The 20,388-nt window shown below is 35.1% G+C and overlaps 1 protein-coding gene across 2 annotated transcripts in view; it reads left to right on the plus strand.

The window, feature by feature from the left end:
* The window catches only part of TM2D1 (TM2 domain containing 1), a 40,569-nt gene extending 21,931 nt beyond the window's left edge, over positions 1–18,638 (plus strand). The window contains exons 5-6 of one of the 2 annotated variants that reach the window (XM_036256319.1): positions 6,870–6,943; positions 18,508–18,638. In XM_036256319.1, the coding sequence (XP_036112212.1) occupies positions 6,870–6,943; positions 18,508–18,618 (185 nt within the window). In that variant the 3' untranslated portion in view covers positions 18,619–18,638. Of the gene's footprint in view, positions 1–6,869; positions 6,944–18,165; positions 18,368–18,507 lie in introns of those variants that run through there. The other variant, XM_036256321.1, reaches the window with a different exon arrangement.
* Positions 18,639–20,388: the final 1,750 nt, after the last annotated feature.

The following is a 20,388-nucleotide window of genomic DNA, read 5'->3' on the forward strand; positions in this document are numbered from 1 at the left end:
CCGGGCTAATCATTGGAGTTTTATAAGAACAGAATAAATGTAAATCATGCAGTTATGAAACTTGCTTTTAAAAAGTAATTTAGTGCTGAATATGATACTTCATTTATATACATTTTACTTAAGGGTTAGACATGGGACATTTGTTGGGGGGTGAGATTGAATAAAATTTGATAAAATCTAAAAATTTGTTAAAAAAATTTTTTTATTAGATATTCCAAATTTCTTGTTAGCTCACGGCTATGATATTATGTTGTTAAAGAATAAAAATTTAGATGAGTACATTTGAAGATCTTGTTTCTTTTTAACAGTGTTTAGCTTTTTTTTTTTTAAATTAAAAAAGTTTTAGTTGCAGTTTACATTTAATATTATTTTGTATTGGTTTCAGGTGTACAGCATAGTAGTTAGGTAATTATGTACTTTACAAAGTGTCCCCCCTCCCCTGACATAGTATTTCCAGTACCTGCCTGGCACCATACATAGTTACTGCAACATTATTAACTATATTTCCTATGTTGTAATTTACCCAGCTTTATTTCTTTTAATTGATTTATTCCTCAATATACCAGTGCTGCTTTAGCTGGAAGCCTTTTTTTTTTTTTTCACCACAAAGCCTTATTTTTTAAAATAATATTCTTTGTGTTTTTAATCATGGTGACATCTGTGACATATTTTATATGCAAGCACTAGCATATTTTGTTTTGCCTATCTGTAGCATTAAAAGATTATAGATTCTCAATAACTCTTTTGAAGGAGTTAATAGGAGAGATGCTCTTTTCATAGTGGTATTTATTTTAAAATGTAAATCTTTTCTTCTTATGAGAATAACAAAGTGTTGTGTGTTTTTAAGTCCATATCTTTAAAATCTTTGGTTTTAGTCTTCTTTTTTTTTCTTTAAGTTTGAAGTTACCACTTTGGACTGGTGTATAATATCCACATATCATAGGACAAATAAAGGGATTTGTAGGTTAAACTTTTCTAAGATTTGAAAGCTTTCCTTTATAGGTACAGACACAAGAAGAATAATGATAACTGAATCATTATACAACACTTGTGGTTTGGCAACAGCGACTTCAATATGAAGTAATCTGTGTTCTCTGAAACAGTTATGCAGACAGAAGAGTATTTATAAGACTCAACTTATAAAAAACCAAAAAATACAAAAAAAATTTTTAAATACTCCAAATTAATCTCTGTTTTTTTTATTTTATATCTAGATTAATCTTTTTATTGAACTTGTGTTTTTAAAATGTGAAGTTTAAGTTACTAAAGTATAAATAAAGTACACTCAAAACATGAGCTTTATCAATGTCATCTGGTAGCATAATCTTTTTGAAAACATAGTAATGGTTCAGGATAAAAATGGATTCTTCTTGATTAGAAACACTTTTATTTGGAATTTTAAAACAATTTTTTTAAAATCTAGAGCTGATATTTCTTTCCACAATAAGAAGTTAGTAAATAGGATTTGTACAAAGAAAACTCTTTATTTGGGGGGAGAAAGAAGTCAATCTGTTCTTAGTAGTTCACAGATATCCTCTGTCTTTTAAATAACTAGGATTGATGCTCAAAATAATGAAATGTATAAAAGTAATGGTTTGTATTGGTTTTAATAAATGCTGTTTAGAATGTGTACTACTTTTTGTTCAAGTTGATCAGTGTTTATGTATAAGTAAGATAATTTATTGCTATAATTTGTTCCTTCAGTGTCATATTGAGTAGGCATGGGAATGACACAGCCCTGATTTTAAAATTATTTTGTGTACGAGTGAGGTTGACTCTCCTGGGTTACAACATGTGGAGGCCCCAGCGAGATCACCCCGAGGTCCCCCTCCCTTTGGGGTAGACCTCCTCGGACTAGGCGAAGGAAGCCTCCATATTCTTCACCTCAAATTGGCTTTCGATTTGACTACCAGCTTTTCGGATCCGTCCTAGGACGTCTGGAGTTACTCAAGCAGAGATGATCCATATTCCCAACACAGAAAGCATTATAGCACATTACCTACAGACTTTGTGTACCCTGATTATGGCTTTTCATGTTCCCGGGTGAGCTTTCATGTAGAAGACACAGTGATCATGATGGCTATGGCAGGAGTCATTGTAGAGATAATTTTGAATATCGGAATGGAGGCTCTTACAGACAGTCATAGGAGAGATGTGGTAGCTCCCATGAAGCAGCACCAGCACGCGTGCCTCCCTGACTGATGGTGGAAGCAGTCACTCTGATGACTGCTATGGCAGTGGATGAGGTGGTTATGGAGGAGGGCATGGATTTTGCTAGAGAAGCCAAAGAGGAACCTGTTTAAACGATCGTGAGCTAGGTGCTGGAGGAGAACAATGGTTTCAGCATCTTCGAGACAGGGTGTGCCCTGTACCTGGTGCATCACATAGTAGCTCACATTATTGACCTTTTTTGGTAGGAGGGCATGGGGGAAGCCCATCAGGCATCCTGCATGGTAACAGATATGAAAAAGTATTGTCATTTCTGTATGAAGTTTCTTTGTAAGGAGAAAATTCAAATGCCATTCTTCTGTTACTTGAGAATGTCTAAAACAGGAAAGTTTTTGGGGGGAAGAGGCAAGTATGAATTGTACATCTATGAACATTTGGATAACACAATAACATTAAAGTTGTCAAATTTGAAAAAAAAAATCTAGGAATGGCACTAAATTCATCCTGGGGGCATTAGAGAAGACTTTTTAGACATTTTAGAATACTATTGGGGGGTCAGCTGGATGATTGGAAATAGTGGTGGGGAGAAGAGGAGGCAAAGCAGAGAACAGTGTAGTGCACATAAATGCAGATAGATGAAGGAGACACAAGAGCAGGGCACATTAAGAGAACTTCGGCTAGTTTGTTGGGCTGTAACCCAGGCAGAAGGAATTTGCAAGAGATGAGACTAGGTTAGATGATGCTACTGTGAAAAATGTGGATTTATGTTATCTAAATTTCTTGATTTTAATAATGATTGTAGTAGTAATAGAAACAGTGATAGCATACGCAGCAGCTGGGCTAACGTTTATCAAATGGTTTCCATGTACCTTGTACTATCCTAAGTTTTTACTTTGTCTCATTATCTTTTTTAATCCTTAGTGTTCTTCCTATCTTATAGTATTATTAGCAACTTCATTAGTTAAGTAATTCTTTATCTTAAATTTATAGAAATAGATGGATCATAGTTAATTAATGTCACATTTTAGACTGAGACTGGATATAAATTAATGTAATGATTTTAAACTTTGAAGTTTTTCTTTTAAACCACTAATTTAGTTCTTTAAATCTTTTAAAACAGCTTTATTGAGGTATGACATATAATAAAGTGTACATTTAAAATGTACAGTTTGATAAGTTAGACATATGTATACACCTGTGAAACAGTCACCATAATCAAGATAATGACCATATCTATCATTCCCAAAAGTTTCCTGATGCTCATTTGTAATCTCTGCCTCTTAGCCCTCTTTATCCTGCTCTTTCCCAAGCCAGCACTCCTCTGCTTTCTGTCACTGTAGATTAGCTTGCAGGTTTCTGAAATGCTTAAGGATCATTTGGATCTTTTCTACAGTTTCTTAAATGTGTTTTCCAGGAGGAGGTAACATTTATTAAAGTCCCTAATACACATAATCCCTTATCTAATATTTTGTCTGAACAGGAACTTCAGTTCATTTTGAAGCACTTTTAAGAAGGAGTTAGCAGCAGAATATCTAGATTTGAACGAATTAATTATCTTTCTCTGTTTAGAACAGTTGCTTAGTATTGTTTTAAACAGTTGCTTAGTATTTTGTCCTATTGTTAGATGTACCTGAAATTTTTGAGATATTTTCTCCCTGTTAGACATTTAGATTGTATCTTGTTTTTTGATAGTCATACATCAAACATTTATCAAACTCTTACTGTCTGTAGGTACTGTTCAAGGAATCACATAAGACAGATAGGACCCTGTCTTTAGGAATTTACCTGACAATGGAAGACAGAGAATGAATGAGCAAACCAGTGAATGAGGCCAATACAGGTTTCCTATGGGCACCATGAGGGAAATAACTAGGGGAGATGTGATAGAGTGCTTGGGCTGAGGGTAGGGGTGGGGATGGCATGCTACTTTATTTTATTTATTTATTTTTTATCCTTACCCGAGGATATTTTTGTATTTATCTTCAGATAGAGCAGGAGGGAGAGAGGGAGGAAGAGAGAGAGAAAAAGATCAATGTGAGAGAGACACATCGACTGGTTGCCACCCACACAACCCTAACAGGGGCCGGGGACAAACTGCAACCAAGGTGCGTGCTCTTAGCGGGAACCCAACCCGGGACTCTCTGGTACCAGGGCCGACATTCTGACTGCTGAGCCAAACCGGCCACGGTGGCATGCTACTTTAGATGGGCAGATTAGGAAGGCTTCTCTTAAGTAGACTAAGAGATGAGAAGAGCTACAAGAAGACATCCGTTGGAAGGAGGGATGACAAGGGCAAAGGCTCTGTCTGACATGGTTATATTGTTTTCATAAAGTAGCAAACTTTTCTTTGGACCATTCTTAGTATTTTTTAAATAAACAAATTGAAGGAAGGGAAATGTTCCCAAATTTATAAATGCACTGTGAAGAGGGATGCATTTCAGAAATGCAATGAGTGAGTATACTGACTGAGTGAATAAGTTCTTGGAGCAACAATAATAAAATGCAACTGATGAAAAAATAATTAAAGGAATTGTTATATAAGATGATGGATAAAAAGTTAGGGGTCTTTAGGAAACAGAAAAGCTGAGAAAATTTAGTCATGCATTCCACAAATATTGAGCCTCTACCATGTACCAAACAATGTTGTAGGTACTACAGACACAGGAGTAAATAAAACAGATGCAAGACACTTCCCAGCCTTGCCGGTCGCTCAGTTGGTTAGACTGTCATCTGATACACCAAGACTGTGGGCTTGATCTCTGGTCAGGGCACATGCAAGAATCAACCAATGAGTGCATCAGCAAGTGGAACAACAAATTGATGTTTCTCTCTCTTGCAAATCAATAATAAAATAAGACACTTCCCTAATGCGGCTTCCATGAGACAGTAATCAAATATAAAATATTAGGTAGATAATAAGAGTTTTTAAAAATTATTTTTATTGTTGAGAGTATTACAGATATCCCCTCATTGCCCCCCTAGACAATGCATATATGCATATAAGTTACAAGTTCTTTGGTTAATCTCTTCCGGCCCTGCCCACTGCTCCCTTTCCTCTGAGATTTGTCAGTCTGTTCCATGTTTCCATCCCTCTGATTCTATTCTATTCATGACTTTATTTTATTCATGAGTTTATTTTGTTCAATAGATTTCACATAAAAGTGAGATTATGTGATTTTGTCTTTCTCTGAACTGGCTTATTTCACTTAGCATAATAATCTCCAGGTCCTTTCATGTTGTCTCAAAGGGTAGTAGATCCTTCTGTTTTACAGCTGGATAGTATTCTATTGTGTAAATGTACCACAGCTTTTTATCCACTTATCTGCTGATAGGCACTTGGGGTGTTTCCAGATCTTAGCTATTGCAAATAACACTGCTATGAACATAGGGATGCATATATTCATTCTGATTGGTGTTTCAGAATTCTTAGAATATATCCCTAGAATGACAATGAGGTGTCTTATACCTGCCAGAATGGCTACCATCAATAAATCAACAAAAAAGTGCTGGCGAGGATGTGGAGAAAAAGGAGCCCTAGTGCACTGCTGGTGGGAATGCAGACTAATGCAGCCACTGTGGAAAATAGTGTGGAGTTTCCTCAGAAAAATAAAAGATGGAACTGCCATTTGACCCCATCCTCTCGCTTCTAGGAATATATCCTAAGTGTTTTGAAGAAAAAACTAAAAGTAATTTCATATAATTATTATAATTTATAGTTTTAAAATTACTTCCAACATCTATTATTCTAGTACTTACAACATTATTCTGCTATATGTGTAATACTAAGAAGGGGAAAAATCATTTAATGTACCTACATATTTCAGTCTTCTTTGTGTATTTCCAAATTGTGTGCAGGAGATGATCTCATCCACTCTTGTGATTTTAGCTGACATCTATATGTAGTTGATACTTAGCACTGCCCTTTCACAAAGAGTCTTGCTTCATACCATTTTCATGTCTCAAAAGGGATGTCTGGAAAGCAACTCAAGTTTAAATATAGAAGAGAGATTACTCATTCCACCCCGACCCCTAATCTACCTCTTCTAATTTCATGTTCTTGTATATATCTCGTTTATACTCTTTTATTGTCTATTTTAGTACCTTAGCTCTAAGGTTGGGACCAAGACCAGAGGTGTATATATAGTGCACAGAATTGTTATTTTGATTCTAAAGTTAATCAACATGAGATGCTTAGGAAAGAAGTATAGGATAAATTCAAGATAATTGGGTTACTAATAAGAAAATTTAACTATAACATCCGTGTTTTTTCCTGATTATTTTTCTGTGCCTTGTCAGTCTTTATTTGGACTTTCTACTGTAAATGTATATTAAAATTTAGACATAATGTATTAAGTCTAAATAAATAAATAAAAATTTTAGTATTAAAAGTTGTTCTCTAACTCTGATGTACCAAGATTTAAAGATTTATTTCCTTATGCTTTTTCTCTTACAAAATTTTGTAAGGTTACATCGAGTTTTTCTTTCAGTTCTTAATATTTATTTTTATTGTGGCTTTTCTATGTAGAGGAACCTTTAAACTTTTCTCATATTTTTAGGTGAAGATTGATTTTTTAAGTGTTAATTTTATATTCTTTAATATAAAGAGTTTGTGGTGTATATAATGGTTTATTGGGAAATGGAAAAGTTTGTTAATATTTATAGATTTTCCGGGTTGTAAATGATTTTACTTTCTTTTCTAGGTTTGTTAAAGTTTTGCACTGTAGGGTTTTGCGGAATTGGGAGCCTAATTGACTTCATTCTTATTTCAATGCAGGTAAGTTTGTTTTAATCTAAAAGATGAAGTACTTTTACATTCAAATTTGAGTTCTGTGATCTTCTCCTGGTATATTTTTAAATATATTAGGAAGCAGTTAAGACGCTAAAGCAGTTAAACGAAAGTGTTTTCAATTTTTCTTCAGATGCTAGACCCAAGGGATCATGGCCATGTTTCCAAGTAGCATTTTCCAACCTGTGCTCTACCAGTAGTAGTTCTAAAAGATATAACTTTATAAGAAGGGATTCTCTGATCAATATGATTTGTAAATGTGAGTTCAACTAAGTTAAAGAGATTTCTCTACTGTATAACTTCTCAGAATCTTTATAGTTTATATTTTGAACCTCTAAGAAGGATTGAGGTTATTTCCCAAACTTATTGTTTCTTTTTCTGATAATCACGGTTACATATTCAATTAATATAATTGGACAATGATGGGACTTTGATATTTACAGATGAACATATGGAGGCAGAAACAAAAATTTTTTTTGCATTGGACAGGCACTCAATGTTAGTATTTTCTTGGTTGCAAATTACAGAAACTGAAATACAGCTAGCTTAACCCAAAAAGAAAAAAGGAACGTCTGGGTTGTTGTTTTTTTTTGTGACCCTAGCAGGAACCGAACCCAGGACTCTCTGGTCCGCAGGCCAACGCGCCAACCCCTGAGCCAAATCGGTCAGGGCACATCTGGGTTCTTTGTAGAGGACTGAAAAGTGGGGCTGGTCTCAGGCAAGACTAAATCAATGTAATCAAGTGATATATCAGGACTCGCCTGATACTCATCTCTGCTTCTCTGTTTGCCTCATTTTCTGCTATGCAGTGCTGTGGAGGCAGGCTTAGTTTGTAAAATGCTCTCCGTAGGCATTTAAAACTGCCACCAGATGTTTTACATTAAATTATACTGAACTGGTTGTGGTTAACTCATGAGGATTCTTAAATTAGAGAATGATAAATTTATCATAACAAATGTCACAAAACAGCATTTCAGTAAGCATTGTGGAGCACCTAATGTCTTCAGCAAGTGTGTCAGTATGTATTTTGATCATCATCAGTTTTGCTCCTCTTTCTCATACAGTACTTTCACTCCTCATTTCGGTCTGCTTGATGCTCCTTACACTTTAAAAGAAAGTAAAAATCTTGTAGGTTTTTGGTAGCATGCTGTGAGGAGGGTACCATACTGTGAGGAGGAGGCAGCATATGGACCAATAAGATACCAGAATTAAACAAGGAAAATATTTGGTTTTAAAGTTGGAGTTTTCTTGTCTTTATTCATAAACATATGCTTAACCAAATATCCTGCCTTCTCTGACTGTGGGACAGGCAAGCAGGCATGAAGAGGCTAAGGTACTTGAGCACATATGCTTGGAAATGAGTTTCTCACTTTAATTGAGGATCCAAAGAATTTAACGTATTATTGGGATTCTTTAAGATACCCAGAATGTAGTGTCTTTGAAACTCAACCATTTGGTTAATATTTTCACACTGGGTCCTTTTTTTGTTGATATCATTACTTTCTAGTTTTATATCAAATTACAGAGCTTACTTGATTCAGCTACTGCTTTCTGGTACATGTATGCCTAAACTTTTCAGAGCAAATAATTCTTTTCTTGAAGATCTGGAATTGAGGCTATAACATTAAGTAATTATTGAGGTAGATTTAGAGTGTTTAAATTTCTGTAATAAATTCCCCTGAATAAGACATTTTAATAGGTATGGCCACTTTAGACTGCTTTCAGATTGGAGGAAAAATAAATCAGTTTTCAATTGTGGCCAAATAAGACCTGTGGCCTTATTATTCTAAATGTCATTTAATATATTTAACATGTGGTGATGACTACATTAGAAAATTTTCAGCAAATCAAAGAAATTTTTACTGTAAATATCAGAAGCTATGTCACAAATATAGTTTTTGTTGCAATATATTTTTTCCAATTTCTCATGAACTTTCTACATATTTTCCATCATCATTTTGTTTATTCTTCTTTCCTTCTTCATTCTCTCCATCCCTGATTTTTTTTTTTTTTTTGTTGGCCATTAAATATTATTCCCCAGTGAATAGCAATGTTTTTCTTTTGGGCTGTGATCCGAGAAATATATTGTTCATGAACTTAAGACCTATAAAAACATACTTTGCTTCACAGTATTTATAACACATATTCAGGAAAAACCACTTAAAAAATAGCTCCATTTATTTCATCTTTGAACCAAAACAATATAGAGTATAATGCACACATTGCTAAAGGAAGTAAGCTTTACATGTTGCTATATATACTAAAAATATTTCCATAAATTTATCTATTTGTTAATAACCTTTTGAAGTTTTTTCTGTTTTTTGTTGTTGTTTTTAAAAATATACAAGTGGCACAATGTGAATGAATGTCATGAAACAATACATAGAATTAATTCAGTTATTTTGTGCATTCCACAAAAAATCTAAATCAGTGATGCATGTGTAGCATATAGTCTTTCAATATAGGTAATTATTGTGTATAACTACTATATAGTTATTCATAAGACAGTTCCAAAGATTTTAAAACACTCATTCTTTTGTGCTTATATATTTTTGTGTACATCATGAAGGATAGATTAGACAATTTAGGTTTTTTATCAGAAAAAAAATAGAATATTTTTTATTCCATTTAAACCTCTCTTATATAAACCTCACTTACATAATCTGGACATTTTATTTTATTTTATTTTTTGTTGTTGTTGTTCAGGTAGAGTGGGAGGGAGAGAGAGGAAGAGAGAGAGAGAGAGAGAGAAACATCGACGTGAAAGGGACACATCGAGTGGCTGCCACCCGCACAACCGACCAGGGCCGGGGACAAACTGCAACCAAGGTACATGCCCTTAGCGGGAACCGAACCCGGGTCTCTCGGGACCGCAGGCTGATGCTCTAACCGCTGAGCCAAACCGGCCAGGGCTAATCTGGACATTTTAAATTATACCCAAACCGTTGATGTGTATTCTGTTAAATAAAAAGACAAGAAGATTTCTTCTGTTAAATGGAGATAAGACAGCCACAAATTAGAAAGATGAAGATAAGTAGTTCTAATATAGAAAGTTGTTAGAAGAAAGTGTGTTGGGTTCTTTGTGACATTTTAAAAAATTCTATATATTATGGAAGAAATTGCTTTCATTTTCATTCCAATTGACATTACAGAATAGATTTCCTAATAACTATATAAGCAGAAATTCAGAAAAACTGTATAGTCTCTAGGATATTTATGAATTTTATAAATAAATTGATCAGATTTATAAAATTTCTCATGAGTTTGGCATTTAATATATGTAACTCACTTTAGCATTGTATTATATGTTGCTTTTGTATTATTTCTTAACTTTCACTCACCAGGTTTGATTTTTGACACATAAACTTCTTGAGGAAAAAATGACTTTTATTAATCCTGTATAACACTAGTAATATGCTAAACACAGAGTATGCCCTCAAAAATGTTTGCTGATTTGAACTGTATGCAGTATAACTTATGAAAAGTATGGCTTTGTGCTAGTTACAGAGACGATGAGAAGCTAAAAGCTGTAGTTTTAAAAAAGAGCTTGCTTTTCTTTAGGACCTTAAAGTTCTAAATTTTATAGGATCACTTGAGAGATAATGAACATAAATAAAAGTTAGTAGGTTACCTTGTAAATATTAGGTTCTGTGCAATTGATGAAAATAAATTTAGTGAGCACAATTAGGTATGATAAATTGGGATCCTTGCCCTAAAGGAATTTACAATCTAACTATCCCAAGAGTTGTCTGATGATAAGATTTCACTTATTATTAGAAATAAAATATTTCCTTAGGAACTGCAAATTTAAAATAAAAATAGTTACTTTGACTTTATCTTGTTTAAATACTTGGAATTTTACTAAAATTTTAAAAAATCTTTTCAGTTCAGAGCATAAATAAGGTTAAAGTTAGAGTTTATTTCTGTGTAAGCCGATTTGTTTTGTTAAAGACATGGCCTACACCCTTGCCCTGTGAAATACATGCTTTTGATCAAAAAAAGGACTAAACATGTAATCACCCTAACTCTATTACCAGTATGGGTAAAGTTGGCCAAAGTCCTTGATTGCCACTAGATGGAGGACAGCAATATATAAAAACCAGTGGACACTTTATAGATAGCAAGTTTTTCAAATAGCTCTGTGTAATATTTATTTAATCCTGATGTGATTTATTGGGGAAATAAACTAGAAAATGGAAGAGACTGATAATTTGTATCATGTGACCTTAATTAGGTAGATTTCACTTCACTTATGTTGTGAGCAGATTTTTACTTAGTGAACTAAAAGAATGTTCATAAAACAAAGTATCTTAAACTGGTTCTGAGACTAATCCCAACACCTTGTTTTCCTCAGGAGATACAATGGTGACTATTACTCATTTATGGAGGAATGATGTTTGTGTTGGTCATTAAGGATTAATGCTCACCAGTCTTTAAATCAAATGAAGTCAGGGGTTCTGAATGCCTAATTTCTTTCACTGTGTAGGAATTTTGATGCCTAATTAGAATGTGGCTAATCATATGATTTTAATAGCCTTATATTAAAATGAACGACACACAGGAATCAACTCTGGATACAAAAATGTAATTTGACTTTTAAGAAAATATAAATTGCTCTGGCCAGTTTGGCTCAGCGGTTGGAGCATCGGCCCGCAGACCAGAGAGTCCCAGGTTCGGTTCCCACTAAGGGCACGTACATCTGCTGCAGTTTGTCCCCGGCCCCTGTTGGGGTCGTGTGGGTGGTGACCAGTCGGCGTGTCTCTCTTGCATCGATGTTTCTCTCTCTTTCTTTCTACCTCTCTCCCTCTCGCTGTATCTGAAGATAAAAAGAAAATATAAATTTACTTTGGGGGAATTCGGATGGACACAGATTGCATCATTATCCTCTAATTGCAGACAGCTGAGTCATTTTACTTTTTTCACCAGGTTAGTCAGTCTTCAAGAGATGATTTGATCTTGCCAGTGTTAATGTTTGAATTCTTTATATGGAGAAACTCGTAAGTAGACTAGATAGAAAAGGGCTACATTGATAGAGTTGCATAAAGTGTTATTTTTTTGTCTTCTAGTCTTGATTTCAATATTTAATACTTTAATATATAAGATATTTGAGTTACCTAAGCAGTATGACTTCAGTGACAATGAAAAGCCATTAAATGGAGTATCATATCTGTTGCTAAAGTTTAGGTGTTAAAATACTTACTGGTAACTACATTTTTCCTTTAATTAATTAATTTTTATTAGGATAATAAAATATATTTTTATATATATTACTTAAATATATGTTAACAAAACTACATTTTCCACTAACAAAATTAAAAGTTAATAAATTACAAATAACACTATCAGCATTAATAAAGTAAGCTTTTTTTGCATGGTTATGTATATACATATATATAGAGAGAGATATAGATATAGATATATCTTTATAACCGTAGATGGTTAAGCCTTTTTAAACAAGATCCCAAAAACATAAACCATAAAGAAAATAATCATTGAATTTGATTATTAAAATTAGGAAATTATATTTTAAAAGGATACCATAGGCTAAGTTTATAGTTGAGTGAGTAAAAGGATACCAGCAACATGAATTGATATGTGGAATATACCAATAATTTCTGCAAATCAATAAGAAAATGATAGGGAGCTTAATAGTTAAATGAACATAGTAAACTAATAGGTGATTCACAGAATCAACTAAATAAATAATATGTAACTAAAGAAACATTTCTAGGTATTTACCCTCCAAAACTCATACTCCTGTCAACAAAGGAACATGTGCAAAGATGTCTGTTATAGCACTGTTTGTGGTAACAGGAAGTGGGAATCAACCTAGATGTGTGCATTAATAGGGGAATGGATACATCCTCTGTAGCACTAAGCCTCAGTTACATGTGCTTACATAGATATACATACAGCTACATGAAAATGTCTTAAAATTATAGTGTTCTGTGAAAATAGTTTAAAACTGAACAAGATCTACAATAGTATTGCTCAGATAAATTAAAATTACATTTTCAAATAACATTTTTATGTTTTTCAAGAATAAACATGTATCCAAGTCATATATCAAATTCAATGCATTACCATTTGTGTGGGTGCCTATGGGTGGGTGGGTGTTATAGGGAATTAGAGTAGAGATCAAAGATAAAGAAAATAAGAACAACAGGAAATTTGTTGAGCATTTCTTAACATTCTTGACTCTAAAGTTTTATGATTTACTCTTCTTGCTGTAGACTTTGTACCCACAGAGAAACCTATCCCTTAAAGTAAACAATTCAAGATTTTTTTGCATTTTAGCCACAAATAAAATTGTATAGTGAAAACAATCAGAAATGACATGAAAGAAGAAATTAAATTTCATCTAATTCTTTCAAACCACCACAAACCATCTTCACAGAAGGAGGGTGTGGTAGGACAAAAGATACCTATGTCAAATCCTGGAATTTGTGGATATTACCTTATTTGGAAAAAAGGGTCTTTGCAGATGTGATTAAGTTAAGAATCCTGGTATGAAGAGATCATCCTGGATTATCTAGGTGGGCCCTAAATTCGTTTCAAGTGGCCTTATAGGAGGCAGAGGAGGAAAAGACACAGAAGCAGAAAAGAAGGTAGCATGAAGACAGGCAGACATTGGAATGATGTGGCCACAACCACAGAATGCTGAGGAGAGCTGATTGCTACCAGAAGCTAGAAGCAGCTTACTTAGAATGGATTCTCCCCTACAGTTCCTGTAGGGCATGCGGTTATGCCAGTACCCTGATTTTAGACCTCTGGCTTCCAGAACTGTGAGACAGTAAATTTCTATTGTTTTAATCCATGAGTTTGTGGTAATTTGTCACAGTAGCTGCAGGGAACTAATATAGAGAGATAAGAAGTTTCTTTTGGTTTTAGGGCTTCTTATGTCAGGGACGCTGACATCCATAGTACAAAACAGTTTCCCATAGTGTAGAGGTCCTCCTATTTTCTTTCTAGTAAGATGAAGACCCATAGCAACCTTAGTCCATTAACCAGAATGAAGTGTGTAAGTGGTCTTTCTTTTCTCCATAGATTTCACAAATCGCTCCAGTTTATCAAATGGAAATACTTCATGTATACAATTTGGCTTCAAGCTGTTTTTTAGAGAAATCAATTCATAATTTCAGGTTTCATACTCTCTTATCAATGAACAAATGGACATCGTCATATTTAACTGAGTAAAAAAAATTCCCAGTAGGGTTATTATTAAGAGAATTATAATTTTATAACTAATAATACACTAGTTTTCTCATAAGAGGGTTTATAAGTGTATATAAGATGCTTAAAAACAGGCTAACTTTTTAATTTTGGTGGGAGAATATGGATCTGAATAATAAAGCCTTTACACGTGATAGTTTCCTAAAAAATTAAGTAGGAAGAACAAATTTTTCAGTGGGATAGTTCATAGAAAAGTACATTGACTACCTTGTCCCAGGTGTTTGCATTTAAATGTAATTATACAAGATCTTAAAAAGTACCATGTAGAACAGCTTATTCTGTTTCTCATGAGATGGATAAGAAATGCTGAGGTCCAGAGAGGATTAATCCTACAGCTAGTTATTGACAGTTTTCTCTTCAGGTTTTCCTTTCAGTCTAGTGCTTTACCACACTGACTAATTTGGTTGTTTTTATGGTAACTCTTCCAATTGTTTTAGTGGAGAACAGCAACTGGTGCTGTGCTTTGGTGTGTTGGAGGCATTAAAGACAAGTGCATTATCAGTTTTTGGCTACAAGTAACAAACGTCAATTTATTTATTAATATGTTTTTAGTGAATTTTTTAGAGAGAGGAAGGGAGAGAGAGATAGAAACATCAATGTGAGAGGGATACATTTGATTAGCTGCCTCCTACACGCCCCCTACTGGGGATCAAGCCCACAACCCGAGCATGTGCCCTGACTTGGAATCGAACTGGGACCTCTCAGTTCATGGAACGTCGTTCAATCCATTGAGGCACACCAACCAAGCAATAAACTTCAATTTAAATTGCCATTAATAGTTTGGTAGTTTATTATAACATATACCAAGAATCTGGAGATAAGGTAGTTCTAAGATCTGTTCATTTAGATCTGAGGAACATAATAAAGGACCCAAATTTGTCCGTCCTTCCGTCCTTCCTTCCTTCCTTCCTTCCTTCCTTCCTTCCTTCCTTCCTTCTCTTCCTCCTCTCTTCTTTCTTACTCTCTACCCTCCTTCCCTTCTACCCTCCTTCCCTTCTTCTCTCCTCCCTCCCTCCCTCCCTCCCTCCCTCCCTCCCTCCCTCCCTCCCTCCCTTCCTTCCTTCCTTCCTTCCTTCCTTCCTTCCTTCCTTCCTTCCTTCCTTCCTTCCTTCCTTCTTTCTCTTTGCCATCTTCAGGTCCTTTGGTTAGCATCGCTTACTTTCAGAGGCAGAACATTTCCTCTTATACATATCTTCTTAAGAGTGTGTAAGTCCTCACTGAGTTCATCTCATAGGTGATTGGCCAGAATTCCATTACAGGCCCAGGCTGATCCAGTCTCTGGAAAGAGGGTTGGAATTACCATGATAGAACTAGTTGTTGGGGAACCAGAGTCACGTAGTTTCAGGGGAAAGAAATGCTGTAATAAGATTGCTAAACTAGAGACAAAATTGGATCATATATTACCAGGTAATAAACTGTAAACTTGAAGGATATCTTCTCTACAGAATGGGGGAAAGAAAACAAAATAACCCTTATCATTTTTCTTCACGTTAACTGCTAACTTAACAAGAGTGTAAAGCATCTGGGTACTAATCAGTTTTTAGTTAAACAGTTACATTTCTTAGAGAGTCAAGTAAGCCTTAGATGAGCTTATAAGAAATGCATTAAAGGGTCGCCCAATCATATATTTTCCTTATTTCCAACTTCTGAATCCTTTTTTCAACAGGAATGAGTAGAATTGTCAAGGGAGATGGCATAGGAAGACAAAGATAATAGGCCAGTAGGCCAGTTCCAATATGTGCACATATTCCAAATTGGCAACTTTTCACCATTTGATTTGACCTATATCTACTGGCTAGGGTTTACTTTTTTTTTTGCTTTTCTTAAAGTCTCAAAACATGTTGTTACTTCTAGTCACCCATTTTCTTTCTTGGTTAATTCTCAAGAGTAGTTTCCTCTGCGACTTTGGCCACTAAAATAGTTTTAATTTTTACTTAAATTAATGAGTAACATTCATAAATATCAAGCCAAATCAACTTAATCTTTAGAAAGTAAGTCAAAGTCCACTATGGTATTCGGCATGGTAGCTAGTACATAAGTGCTTTGTGTTATTTGAATATTGACATTTCTAGTACACTAGAATAAGCTCCCTGTTGGCAGAGATTATATCCTCTATACTGTTATGTGTAAAATACCTAGCACAGTGTGTAGAATACAATAGGAATTAAGCATTTTTGAAAAATAGTTTTTAAGCCCTGGCTGGTTTGGCTCAGTGGTTAGAGCGTCGGCCTGCGGTCCAGAGAGACCCGGGTTTGGTTCCCGCTAAGGGCGCGTACCTTGGTTGCAGTTTGTCCCTGGCCCTGGTTGGTCGTGCGGGTGGCAGCCACTCAATGTGTCCCTTTCACGTCGATGTTTCTCTCTCTCTCTCTCTCTCTCTCTCTCCCACTCTATCTGTACAAAAAATGGAAAAATGTCCTCGGGTGGGGATAAAAATAGTTTTTAAAACCAAATTTATTTAAAAAAAACAAAGAATGCTCTGTAGCAGTATTCATCAAACTCTGGTTATATAACGCCTAAAAGAAATTTTTTTCAATATTTTTATTGATTTTTTTTTTTTTTAGAGAGAGTAAGGGAGAAAGAGATAGAAACATCTATGCGAGAGAGAAACATCAATCAGCTGCCTCCTGCACACATAGCCCCCAACCCCACCCCTCATTCCCACCGGGGATCGAGCCCATAACCCTGGCATGTGCCCTGACTGGGAATCAAATCCGGACCTCTCAGTCCATGGGACAGTGCTCAATCCACTGAGCCACACTGGCTGGGCACCTAAAATAATTTTAAAAAAAAATTCCTACACTCTGCACATTTTCAAGTTGACATTTAAGTTTTCCATCATACATTTAAGTAGTTGCAAAGAATATAATTTCTAGTTTGCAAATATTGACATATTTAAATAAAACTCTTACATTAATTTTAAAATGTACCAGACAGAATATAAATGCCATAGACTTTCAAATAACATTCTTTTAAAGACACAAATGAACCTTTCATTCAAATTATAAATTTTACATTGTTTCTTTTTCTCCTTGAATTTTTATTTCCATTTCCATTATCCCATATAATTTTACCCTAATGTGATATCTTCTACTGATCATCTTACTAATTAAAATGAAAAGATTTAAAATTTTCTGTGATTTCTGGATCAAGTTGCCTTTATAATTATTAATGATATATTAATGATATATACTTGATCAAATAATTATTTAAAAATTATTTTAAATAATTTTTAAGCAAAAAAAAAAAGTAAAGTGATACTGGGAATGCACCCTTTTGAACAAGATATGACAGACCATATTTTTGGACTCTTGATTAAAGGATATTTCCCCAAGTCCAATATTTTGAATTATCTCTTTGTTTGGCACATCAGAGGTTTTTATACCTTAAGGCGATGTGCCATCGTAAGACTCAGGATATGCTTTGATGGGAAGTATCTTTACTGTTGTCAAGTTGGAGAAAGGACCATGGTGAGCAGGAAGTAGAATCATTTTTACAAAGAGTACATACGCGAATTAAGAATCTCAAAATTGATTCCCTCAGAACCGTCTGAGCTCACATACACCTTGGTAATCTTTGTGTACCCCTAAGGCTACAGTTTGAAGATTGCTGCTGTAAAGGGTAATTTGTAGAGATCATGTTAACTTACTGCCAAAAATATGATTAAGGCAACAAGATGATTGCAATGAGATTTTTTTCTTTTCTTTCTTCCTTCTCTCTCTCTCTCTCTCTCTCTCTCTCTCTCTCTCTCTCTCTCTCTCTCTTCCTTTTCCATCTATGTGGTTCTGGTAGGACTGTCAGTCACACTACCTTATCTCCCTCAGGGAGCCTGGCCTGGCTAATCATATTAATCCTATTCCCTTGGGTATAGTAATTTCTCCAGCAGTAGGCATAAACAGGAAGCAGATCAATTACAGTTCTTCCCTGGAATTAGTATATAAACACTGGGGAAGAAAATTTATTTTCTTTCTGCTGTGCAGATGTGAAGTGAAGCTGGAGCTCTTGGCAACCAGTTGGAGTACCTGTCTGCAGAGTGAAGGCCAGTGGAGCTGAGCAAAGAGCAGGGGCCAAATCAGGGCCCTCGTGGGCATGGCCTCAGTCCTGAGGCCTTGCTTCCTGCTGCTCATTTGATCCTGTGAGCTTCCCAGTATCTTTTCCAGCTTACTTGAGTCACTAAATTACCTTTTCTTTTGCTTGAGTTGGTTTGAGTTGCATTATTGGTGCTACTGAAATAATTTTATTAACAACTGAGAAAAATAAACACAAAGTATTATGAAAATATCTTCAGTAAAATGAGTAATTTTGAAATTTTTGTTTTCTAGATTGTTGGACCTTCAGATGGAAGCAGTTACATTATAGATTATTATGGAACCAGACTTACAAGACTAAGTATTACTAATGAGACATTTAGAAAAACACAGTTATATCCATAAATATTTTTTAAAAGAAACAGTAAGTGATATGTGTATATAATTTTAATCATAGTATATTATCTGTATAAAATTGTGAGAATTTAAGAACTGTAGGAAATTGAGGAGATCATTTAGTGCTGTAAACCTTTCCTTTTGCTTCTCAGGAAACATGGGTCTATCTGCATATGCCTGGAATATCTCTAATCTCTTGTAAAGCATGTTCATGTATGCTCATTGCTCCTACAGTTCTCAAATCAAGTTCTCATTCTTTACATTGAATATGGTTCAAGGACAAAGTTCACAAGGAAAAATATGACATCGAACAAAAAAGATATCTCATAGTATTCTTATAGTTATGATGAAAATATGTATTGTAGATAGTTTAATAAAACATATCTTTTCTGCTGTCTCTCTCTCCTAGGCTCAATATGATCTTTTATTTTTTATTTTTATATTTTTAAAAAATATGTTCTTACTGTGCCTGGCTGGTGTGGCTCAGTGGTTGAGCATCAACCCATACACCAAGAGGTTGCTGGTTCGATTCCCAGTCAGGGTACATGCCCAGGTTGTGGGCCCAATTCCCAGTGTGGGGCATGCAGGAGGCGGCTGGCCAGTCAGTGTTCTCTCTCATCAATGTTTCTATCTCTCTCTCCCTTCCTCTCTCTCTAAAATCAATAAAGAAAACAAAATTAAAACAAAATATGTTCTTACTGTTTTTTGAGAGAGTGAGGAAGGGAGAGAGAGACAAAAACGTTGTTGTGAGAGATACATCCTGCATGCCACCCCCCCCCCCCCCGAGATTGAGCCCACAACCTGGGCATGTGACCAGAAATTGAACCGGGACCTCTCAGTCCATGGGATGACACTCAATCCACTGAGCCACACTGGCTGGGCTCAATATGATCTTTTAAATTTTTTATTTATTTATTTGAGAGAGAAAAAGAGAGAGAGATCATTTTGTTGTTCCACTTATTTATGCATTCATTGATTGATTCTTGTCTGTGCCCTGACCAGGGATCACACCCACAACCTTTGAGCATTGAAACGATGCTCTAACCAGCTGAGCTACTTGGCCAGGGCCAGTACGATCTGTAAACCTCTTTCTTTTCTTCTCCTTCCCTAAACCTGAAAGTCGATAGACCTCAACCCTGAAGTACTATAAGTACTTATTCTAACCTAAAGTTCGGCTCTGCCCATGAGAATTATTAATTGGCCTTAGCTTTAAATAGGTAATACACTTGGAGAAGTCAGAGATACCATTAGTCTTCCTGATTCAGCTCTCTGGTTCTCTAGGACTCGGCTACTGTAAGGTTTTTATTTCCATGACATTAGTCTGTTCTAATAAGTAATCTTCCAGTAATGCTAGATTTTTCTCAGGAAAACAATTTCCTGGTATAATCATTCTCTGTAATGGAAAAGTCCTATATAACATGGAAGGTGCAGGGTACGTCTTAGGTGATTGTTCACTTGGAACTGTCTGCTTTCAGAGACGGGCCAGATAGACAGGCTAGATGTTTTGGCCAGTCATAGTCCTTAGGGTTTTCAGTTGACGCTAATTTAGAGTACCTCTAGAGGCCAGGAAGAAAATAGGCATTTATTTTCTATGTTGTAGTGTATAATTAGGATATGAGGTATAATTTTGCCTTTATGGTAGACTTTTTCTTTTCTCAGTAAAATTATGGGATATGCTGTATAGGAATTGTCATGAATTTGAACAGTTAAGATCTGAGGAATTTATTCAACTGATTGTCCAAAAAAGTTTTTCAAATCTTTTCATATAAACTGTAAGAC

Source organism: Molossus molossus, unplaced genomic scaffold (genome assembly GCF_014108415.1).
Source record: "Molossus molossus isolate mMolMol1 unplaced genomic scaffold, mMolMol1.p scaffold_m16_p_12, whole genome shotgun sequence".
Taxonomy (NCBI): Eukaryota; Metazoa; Chordata; class Mammalia; order Chiroptera; family Molossidae; genus Molossus; species Molossus molossus.